Below are 10,736 nucleotides of genomic sequence, written 5' to 3'. Positions count from 1 at the left end.
GATTCTATTCCGGCCTGATTGAGAACCGATAGATGGATAGCCGTGCCGTGACAGGGTGCGTTGAACATTTCCACTGAGAGGATGGGAGGTAGCCACTGACAACGGTGAAACCCTTGCATACAGCTTGCCATGGAAGGAGCCTTGCGTGCTTGAAGAAGAAGACAGTAGGAAAGTAGAGATTCAGAAGATGAAACATCTCCAAAACCTCAACCTGTTCTCCACTACTGCAAAACAAGTACTTATTTCATGTTCTTTTGCTTTTCACAATCAATCCTGATAATTTTTGATATCCTGACTAAGAGTTACAAGATAACCATAGCTTGCTTCAAGCCGACAATCTCCGTGGGATCGACCCTTACTCACGTAAGGTATTACTTGGACGACCCAGTGCACTTGCTGGTTAGTTGTGCGGGATTGCAAAAGTGTGATTGCGATTTCGTGCACCAGTTGCCCTCGCCTGACAACCGAGCTTTCCATTCCGTGAGATCAGAGTCTTTGTGGTATAAGCTAGAATTGATGGCGGCATTCATGAGAATCCGGAAAGTCTAGACCTTGTCTGTGGTATTTCGAGTAGGATTCCGGGATTGAATGACTGTGACGAGCTTCAAACTCGCGATTGTTGGGCGTGATGTCAAACGCAAAAGAATCAAGGGATTCTATTCCAACATGATCGAGAACTAACAGATGATTAGCCGTGCCGTGACAGAGCATTTGGACCTTTTTCACTGAGAGGATGGGATGTAACCATTGACAACGATGATGCCCTACATACAGCTTGCCATGGAAAGGAGTAAGAAGGATTGGATGAAGGCAGCAGGAAAGCAGAGATTCAGAAGGAGCACAGCATCTTCATACGCCTATCTGAAATTCCCATCGATGATCTACATAAGTATTTTTATCTTTATTTTCTGTTTATTTACTATTATTATTCAAAAACTCTATCACCATTAATTATCCGCCTGACTGAGATTTACAAGATGACCATAGCTTGCTTCGTACCAACAATCTCTATGGGATCGACGTAAGATTTATTACTTGGACGACCCAGTACACTTGCTGGTTAGTTGAGCAAAGTTGTGAAATTATGTTTAGACCATGGTATTGAGCACCAAGTTTTTGGGGCCATTACTGGGGAATCAATTCCAAACAATAGTTTAAGTATGAATCACAATTTCGTCCACCACATGCGTACGCACAACTGGGTAAATTTTCAAAACTTCATTTCTTTATAATTCCTCCATTTTTTGCATACTTTTTCTCCACTTCATCAAGTCATTCTTGCCTTTTAAACCTTAAATTACTTAAACAAATATATCAAGGCATTGAATGGGATAAAAGTGAGTTAAATTCAGCAATTTTAAAGTATAAAAAATATGTTTTTCATAATTAAGCACAATTAAAAAAAATTTATAAAAATATACAATTTCAATGAATAAATGCAAGATAAGTTGATAAATTCTACTCTTTTCAACCTAAAACTTATCATCAAATTGGGGTTTTGGACATTTTCACTATGTGTTGAGACTTTCAAGTACTGCAAACTGCTAATTTTCATTGATGATACTCATTCCAGTAATATAATCATCTCTATCTAGCTTATAATGGTTTTTCTTGTACCATCTTAGCAAGTCCTACTTTAGTCGTATAGTATATAAAACTTCAAAAATATAAAAATAATCAAGACATATTAAATCTAACCTAAAATTCACATGAAAATTAAATCATATTAAACTAATAATAAAGAAAATCAACGTAACTTTACATAGTTTATAATATGCTACAATTAATAATTTATTTCTATTCTTAATTTATAAATTATTATCATATTAGACTAATAATAAATAATACTGGTGCACAAAATTGACTCTGTAATATTTGTACAGATAGACCGGCATGTGTACCGGGTCATCCAAGTAATACCTCAGGTGAGTGAGGGTCGATCCCACAGAGATTGTTGATTTGAAAAAGCAATGGCTATCATGTAGATCTTAGTCAGGCGGATAGAAAATATAGTTGTTGTGAAAATCACATAAAACAGAATAAATACAGTTACTGGATAGGTGTGAAATCAGTGATGAGAGAACGATTGAGGTTTCGAAGACGCTTCCTCCTTCTGGATCAACTTTTCTCACTGTCTACTCCAACTTCTGATGATTCATTCCATGGCAAGCTGTAAGTGATTAATGCCACGTCAGTGGTCATTAATCTCCTTTGCTTCAGTTCAAACGCCAGGTCAGTGGTCATCCAACCTGAATGGGGGTAAAGCTCCTGTAGTCCATTTCCTTGGTGATCCTACTCAAAGCGCCACAGACAAGGTCAGATCTTTTGAATCAGAGAATGTTGCTCCATTGACTCTAGCCTATACTAAAAAGGTCCTAATCTCCCCGTACCTCGGCTAAACTGATGTCTCTAAGTCCCCAACGAAGTCGTGGATTAGCCGTCTAAGAGATGTATAATCAAGCTTGTGGTTCAGTACTATCCCGTCAAGGACTCGCAAGAACCCATGTAGAATAGGGATGACGGTCAAGTTACACTCCTAATTCATTAGGATGAAGAGCGAAGATACATCTTAGAATGGAATCAAGCATAGATTGAAATAGAATAGTGATATTATTAATCCATAAGAATCAGCAGAGCTCCTAACCTTAACCTAGGAAGTTAGTGATTCATAGCTTACAAAAAATAGTAATGTATTCGAAAATATGGTATATGGTCAAAAGTCCTGAACAAGGGTGATCATTGTTCTATATATACTAATCTGATAACTAAGGATTACAGAAATAAGAAAAACTAGTTTTGTAGTGCGAAGATCCACTTTCTGGGCCCACTTGGTGAGTGTTTGGGCTGAGCCTGAGTGAAGCCATGAGTTGGTACTCCCTCTGGGGCGTTGGACGCCAGCTGCTCCTTTTTGGGCATCCAACGCTAGGAATGAGATAGGTAGATGGCGTTGAACGCCAGTTTTGAGCCTTTATTTCCAGAGCAAAGTATGGACCATTATATATTGCTAGAAAGCCCTGGATGTTAGCTTTCCATAGCCATTGAGAGCGTGCTATTTGGACTTCTGTAACTCCAGAAATGCTCCTTCAAGTGCATGGAGATCAGAATCTGATAGCATCTGCAGTCATTTCTCTGTCTTTGAATCAGACTTTTCCAAAACTTCTCAATTTCAGGCAGAATTTACCTAAAATCATCATAAAACACAACAACTCAAAGTAGAATCCAAAAATATGAATTTTACACTAAAACCTATGAAAATATAATAAAACTTAAACAAAACATAACAAAAACTATATGAAAATGATGCCAAAAAGCGTATAAAATATCCGCTCATCAAATACCTATATAATGCTACAATATAAATTATATTATATTTCTCTAAATACACTTTAGATTTAAATTAAAATCAGAAACTACTCTATTGTAATGATTTATTTCTATATATTATAATTTATTCTAAAGTATTTATTTCTATAATAATTAAAAACTACTCTATATATTATTATCAACTCTAAAATGTTTGTCAAATTTTTAATTAAGTTCCTATACTTTTTTTCTTTTAATTGGATCACTGAATCAATTATTTTTTTTTCAATTAAATTCCTACCGCGATAAAAATATTTAGTTTAACAGAATATTTCGTTCCTAAATTGAAGATACCCTAACTTTTCTCTTAATCCCTAATTATCTCTCCTTTTTCTTTTTCCATAAAGACAAAATTAACTCTCTCCTTCGTCATTGTCACACTTAGACTAAAATCCTTTTCCTTTACTCCCTCCTTCATCTCTTCATTGTGCACACAATTATTGATGTACTAACCAAATAACAAATAACTAAAATATGTTACAACTCATATGTGTTTATTGCCATCAAACTCAGTTGATGGGCATTTTATTTAACATGTAAAGATCATCTTTTTAATTGACTTTTGTAAGTGTTACCATGACATCATAAATTGAAGCAGTGAGGCCGTAGTTAGAAACAGCACGTCCAAACCTCACCAATTCACCATTGAAAAGAGTCATTAATGTCACATACTCAACTAAATTTTCTGTCCCAAAACTTCCATCATCACCACTATCATCAACGATAAGAACATGGTGAGACTTGAAAAAGACGAAGAAAACGACGGAGCTTACAAGTATCAAGAAAGAGGGACTGATCCTCTACCATGTGGCTTGGGAACCTGTGGAAAAAGTAGTGGCATATGTCGCGGAGGTCACGGAGGTGGAGAGGGTCGACGTGGTGGGGATCAATGGAGATATAAATTGAAAAGATGGGTGGTGTAAGGAGATAGTTCTTGTTGGTGGTTAATTTTATTGTTGTAGTTCTGAGCCATTTGAGTTTCATGGAGGAGTTTTTGGACGTGAAACATTCTATCATCATTAGCAATAGTGTCACTTCCATTGTTGCTGATTACTGAGCTTTTGGATAGGAAGAATGCGGAGTTAGTAGTCGAAGTCATTTTTAGAAGAATAATCCAAATTAATCCATCATCACCTAAAAATACTTTCTGGAGCTAGAGATTCCTGAAAATAGTTAGCTTGGATCTATGAGCGTTCACAAAGAAAAATCCTACTGTGTAGGAGAGAATTGTAAAACATAAACGATGGTATAATAATGAATTCACTCTTCTTTAACGTTTGGTGTCAGGAAAAACCTAATTGAAAAAAATAAATAGTTCAGGAATCCAATTAAAAAGAAAAAAAAGATATAAAGACCTTTTTTTGTTGCCCATAGTATCTCTTGGTCCAACAGGTCAAGAACTAATACGCCGCGGATCTGAATTTTATTTAAGGGTCATTTCTAACATTTGTTTAAGCGGACGAGTGAGTTGATAACTCGACCAACCTAAGTTAGTTCAAAGAGAAAAAAGCTAACCTAGTAAAAGATAAATAATTAAGAGGGTAGTTGAGAGAGAAGGAAAGAGGGAATTGAGAGAGAAGTGGAGAGTGAATTTTTAGGAAAAAGTGATAATGGCGGAGGAGGAAGAATATCTTTTATAATTGGGCGAATTTCGCTTCGTTGTCACATTAATATCTTTTATAATTGGGCGAACTTCACTCCGTTGTCACATTATTAGGCGAACTGTATTACTTGGTTCTAAGTCACCGAATTACTAAGCGAACTGAAGGCAATAACATGCAGTTTGTCAAGAGATTAAGCGAATTGCGTATAAAAATTGGTATTAGTGATTAATGTGTTTTTTTATTTAAAAATAAAAAAAATTAATTTATAATAAAAAAATCCTTAGTATATATGTATTTTGGATGTAATGCCATTTTAAAGAAAAGAATAATTTGATAAAAAGATTTATTTGTCTTCAATTTTTTAAAAAATTAAAAATTAATGTTATTTTTTTTTATATTTAAGATGTAGAAATTCCTAAGTAACTTAACACATATCTTAGATTAGATGCACATCAATTTTTTAAATGAGCATTTTGAGTACACCCGAAATTAACGTATTAAATTTTCTTTCATATCTTAAATACAGTGCATTTGAAATACATGTATGTTTATTTATCTTGTACCCTTACATCAAAATATGCTTCAAAATTTAAATTGATAAATATTTTAGAAAGTACGCATATTGAGAAATATAAAAAAAAAAAACCGTATGCGAGTTCTCTTATTGACCATCTCACTGATCTAAGTTTATCGACTAAATTCCTATTTTGGTCTCTCAGATTCACGCGATTATTCATTTTAGTCCCCGAAATTCAAAATTACTTATACTGGTCCTTCAGATTTAAGTTTAGGCACCAATATGGTCCCTCAACTCTTTCCGGTGATGATTAAGCAAATGGAGTGCTGAGATGACACCCTTCCTGTCACGTTGGATGGTGTAACGACTAGTTAATGTGGCAAAGATTGTATTTGTATCCAATTTAGTCCCTTTATTAAAACTATGTTATTATAACTCAGATAGATGATAAGATAATTAGGGTTTCAGGGACTAAATTGGATACAAATACAACTCTTGCCACATTAACTAGCCGTTACATCGTCTAACGTGACAAGAAGGGTGTCATCTCAGCATTCTATTTGTTTAATCATCACCGGAAAGAGTTGAGGGACCATATTGGTGCCAAAACTTAAATCTGGAGGATCAGTATAGGTAATTTTAAATTTCGGGGACCAAAATGAGTAATCGCGTAAATCTGAGGGACCAAAATGGAGATTTAGTCAAGTTTATCATTTTTCTTTTTAATCTACTTAAGTCATTACTTAATTGAGGATAATATTTTCAGAGATTATATATTACACTTGTTTAGCCTAATATAAAGGTGCACGATGAACTTCCAATGAATAATGATTGTTATTTCAGAAATTATTTTCTGAAGCAAAACATGCATACTGATCCTGGCGAGCCCAAATCATTAAAAGGATAAGGAACCTTAAAATTATTTAGGTCCATGATTATTATATATTGAACGTTGGAAGACGTGACATGATAAAAAATTATGAGTAATAATGTTTCTATCTCTTAATAATTAAGCCCAAAATACCCTTTTAAATATCCCCTTCCCAAGTCCCAACTAATTATCTTCACTTCACTTTACATTTCACTCCCAAATCTCCATTTCACTGTAACCAACATTAACGAAAAAACAAAAACTACATCCGTGTAAAAATTGAGTTCAATCTTATTGACTTGAATGACTATTAATCTATTAATAAACTTAGTTTAGTTCTTTTTGGTTCCTCCCACCAACTAACTCTTCTCCCACCAACCCCCTCTTCCTTCTTCTTTGAATCTTACCTATAATTTTCTCATTTCTTCTCCTTTTCATTTCAGTTACTTCAATTGCATTTTTTTTCACCTTTCTTTCTCATATTATCATAACACCTTCAATCGAATTCTCAATGGCGAATACTCTAAACAGCGCTACCATCTCCAGAACCCAATTCGGAGATCAATGCCCCTCTTTCCATTCCGTGATTCCTCCACCTACTCGTAGATCTCTTCCTTTCATGTGAGTTCTTCTTCTTTATGCTCCACTTTCATTTGTTTCTAATATCCGCCTCTGCAACTGTTTTTTTTAATATTGTGTGTTTTGTGTAGAACGGTGCATAAGGGAAAACGTGTTGAGCTGAATAGAAGAAGAGCTCTTGTGGCGGTTGTGAAAGCGAAGAGTAGTAGCTTTGAAGATTCAGAATCTTTTGGTGTTGATATTTCTTTGAGTCCGAGAGTTAATGCTGTTAAGCCTTCTAAGACTGTTGCCATAAGTGACCAGGCCACTGCTCTTGTCGAAGCCGGAGTGCCGGTTATTCGCTTGGCCGCCGGGGAACCTGATTTCGATACACCTGCCGTCATAGCTGAGGTGAATTCTCATTTTATTTTTGTGTGAATTGTACTTTTATTGCTGCATCTTTCTGCTTTTTGATTTAGGTGTATGATAATGAAATTATGATCATGAAGTAATGATCATGTGAATGTTTGATTAATGTGTGGTGAGTATGGTAGGCTGGGATTAATGCTATTCGCGAAGGATACACACGGTACACCCCTAATGCCGGAACATTTGAATTGCGCAGCGCGATTTGTCATAAGTTGAAGGGTTAGCTAATTTATGCACTTCAAGTGTTTGTGTTTTGGTTACTTTGGTTAATGGTTTTTTACTGATTTTTTGAGATGGGGGCTTATGTGGCTTTTGACAATTTTCCTGAATTTTTATTGCAGAGGAGAATGGAATTACATATACTCCTGATCAGATTGTGGTAAGCAATGGAGCAAAGCAGAGTATTGCTCAGGCAGTACTTGGAGTTTGTTCACCCGGCGATGAGGTATGTAATGGCTCTTTACCTTACTTGCGAAGACATTAGGCTAGTTAAAGAAAAATGGTGAGTGTGCTTTAAATTTGTGCTGAAATACAGGGTTAGGGGAAAAATTGACTTCAACAATATACAAGCTTTAGCTTTGTTCTCCTTTGGATGCTGTATTCTTGTATGTGTTTACAGACTTGTTGTAGGATTCCATGATCTGTTTGAACTTAGTGACAAGCCTTTGTTTTGATCAACTGACTTTGTATTTTGTAACTCAGCATTCATTTCTGAACCCCTTGCTCCATGTATTGTTTTTCTGCTGTACTCATGAAATTTGATTATCATATATTTTGGGTCAAGCAAGCTTTATATGCCAATGAAAGATTGCTCCATTCTGTGTTATGTTTACAACTATGAAAGATGTGTCTTATGCCATTCTTCCCTTTGCAAACTCTGCGGTTTACATTACCATGTTTTGTAAATTCTTCAGGTCATTATTCCGGCCCCATTTTGGGTGAGTTACCCAGAAATGGCAAGATTGGCTGATGCAACACCTGTGATTCTTCCAACCAGCATATCTGATAATTTTCTTTTGGATCCCAAACTCCTTGAATCCAAAATCACTGAAAAATCAAGAGTACTTATTCTTTGCTCGCCATCTAACCCAACAGGGTCAGTCTATCCAACGAAATTACTTGAAAAGATAGCCCAAATTGTAGCAAAGCACCCCAGGCTTCTGGTAGCTTTATACTTCCATGACTAGATCACATGTGTGTCAATGTTTTTTTCTAAATGATAGTTCCTTTGAAGATCTTTATGGTTGTTTTATACAGGTCATCTCTGATGAAATTTATGAACACATAATTTATGCACCAGCAACTCATACGAGCTTTGCATCTTTACCTGGCATGTGGGACAGGACTCTTACTGTGAACGGTTTTTCCAAGGTTAATCTGTTAGGATATGTTCTCTTACCTTAATTCAAATTAATATATCTTTTTGGGTATTTCATTATTTTTGGTGTTGTTGATCTCTTTTTATTTTTAATTTTTTGTTGACTACTCAATTCATATTTGTTATTTGTTAGTATAGTTGTCAATCATGGCATGATGCATAAAGCCTTTGGTCAGGTAACTTGGTTACGAACTTGCGATGTTTTTGAACTGTGTTCTTGTAGGCATTTGCAATGACTGGTTGGCGACTTGGATATATTGCTGGCCCGAAACATTTTATTGCAGCATGCGGAAAGCTTCAAAGTCAGGTATGTTGTAATTGTTTTCGGTTGGCCATTTTTGTCAACAATATAGCTCTACTTTGTATTTCTCTTTGTTTCCTGTTGCTCCAAGACATCTTTATATGCTTAGGGTCTTGCAAGATTCGGCAATGGAGAGAAGAAAATTTCTATTTTTCATTTGGATTAAGTTGGAGTTGGATGATTTATGCTATATGTGTGCTTGCATGCACGTGGTCACATGCGCACAATATGATGCCTGACACATATTATCTTATTCAGTTCACTTCAGGGGCAAGTAGTATATCCCAGAAAGCTGCAGTTGCTGCCTTAGGGCTAGGCTATGCTGGTGGGGAGGCTGTTTCTACCATGGTGAAAGCATTCAGGGAACGAAGAGATTTCTTGGTTAGAAGTTTTAGAGAGATGGATGGTGTGAAAATATCAGAACCTCAGGTTCACAAACTCAACTATATGATGTTTCTCCTCCTTCTGTTCTCTGCTATTCTACTTTGTAAATATACCATGTTGTCCACTTTCAGGGAGCATTTTATCTATTCCTTGATTTCAGCTCCTACTATGGAAGAGAAGTTGATGGTTTCGGTAAAATTGAGAATTCTGAGTCCCTCTGTCGATACCTTCTAGACAAGGGCCAGGTATCAGCAGTAATATTTTGTTTTACTATTTTTCTGAAACATCTTCCATTGATCTTATATGTATATAAAGTTAAGATACCTGATGGACATGATGCTTTGAAAGGTTTAATGCATCACATTTCGCGAATAATAATTTTATTTGTTTTGTGGTGTTTTCATTTGCAGGTTGCTCTGGTGCCGGGAAGTGCATTCGGAGATGACACTTGCATCCGCATCTCTTATGCTGCATCCCTTACTACCTTACAGGCAGCTGTAGAGAGAATTAAGAAAGCACTTACCCCTCTAATCTCTGCTGCTCTTGTTTGAAGCATATGAATTGAACTCTTTTTTCTACTTGATGTATTTTATATTTGGCTCTGGCAATTTGCAACTAGTTAAATCCTTAAAATAACAGGCTGTGGCTATTTTCTCGTCTGAATACCACATCCTAAATGATGATTATTAAAATTATGTGGGTAGTTGATCATTTCATGATTTCTAAATAACTGTCAGTGAAAGTAATTTGTCCAATTCATTTGAAGGAACTGCTGCAGATTCTGGATAATGTTCCTACTTTGAAAAAGTGACATATTCAAAACTAATGTATCTGAACATAAATGAAAGATAATGAATAAAAAACGGAGGGAGGTTACACAAGATCCCGAAGTGTTCCTACTTCCTACACTATTAATGTGGGCATATTCATGCTTGAAACATGGCCAAACTGAGTTCAAGTGTTTACTATTGTCAAAGGTTCAGGAAACACTATTAACTAGAGTGAGATCCCCGAGATGCGTGAGTGATAAATTAATTATGGTATATCTTATATTTTAATAAGTATTATATTATTTAAAAATTAATTAAAATATATACAAACTAATATTAAATTTGATGTGTTTTTTATTTAAAATATTTTGTAATACAAAAGTTTTTTATATTGAAGTTGTATAAAGTTTTTATTTTCGCATTTGTTATAATTGACGGACTTAGTCTTTTTATCTGATGTTTATTCTCTTTTTTTTTTCAATTGTTGTTGGAATTATTTCTTTCTTCTTCATTTGAAGATATGTCTTAGATTCGTTTACTTTTCTTTCTCCTTAATCTCTT

The 10,736-nt window shown here is 35.2% G+C and overlaps 2 protein-coding genes across 2 annotated transcripts in view; one reads left to right on the top strand and one right to left on the bottom strand.

The window, feature by feature from the left end:
* The window catches only part of LOC127742838 (uncharacterized), a 46,471-nt gene extending 42,067 nt beyond the window's left edge, over positions 1–4,404 (bottom strand). Inside the window, exons 1-2 of the mRNA XM_052255567.1 lie at positions 4,184–4,404; positions 3,939–4,074 (exon numbers count right to left, since the gene is read on the bottom strand). Of these exons, the coding sequence (XP_052111527.1) occupies positions 3,939–4,074; positions 4,184–4,404 (357 nt within the window). The remainder of the gene's footprint in view (positions 1–3,938; positions 4,075–4,183) is intronic.
* Positions 4,405–6,681: 2,277 nt separating this feature from the next.
* On the top strand, positions 6,682–10,316 carry LOC107469242 (bifunctional aspartate aminotransferase and glutamate/aspartate-prephenate aminotransferase). The gene is made up of 10 exons (XM_016088619.3): positions 6,682–6,976; positions 7,066–7,324; positions 7,468–7,561; positions 7,684–7,787; positions 8,257–8,505; positions 8,600–8,713; positions 8,944–9,027; positions 9,280–9,450; positions 9,537–9,650; positions 9,816–10,316. Exons 1-10 carry the CDS (start codon positions 6,867–6,869, stop codon positions 9,954–9,956), a joined length of 1,440 nt encoding a protein of 479 aa, XP_015944105.1. The 5' UTR covers positions 6,682–6,866; the 3' UTR covers positions 9,957–10,316.
* The last annotated feature ends 420 nt before the right edge of the window (positions 10,317–10,736 follow it).

Source organism: Arachis duranensis, chromosome 10 (assembly GCF_000817695.3).
Source record: "Arachis duranensis cultivar V14167 chromosome 10, aradu.V14167.gnm2.J7QH, whole genome shotgun sequence".
Classification (NCBI taxonomy): domain Eukaryota; kingdom Viridiplantae; phylum Streptophyta; class Magnoliopsida; order Fabales; family Fabaceae; genus Arachis; species Arachis duranensis.
Note: the sequence above shows the minus strand (reverse complement) of the source record. Positions and strands in the feature narration are given on the sequence as shown.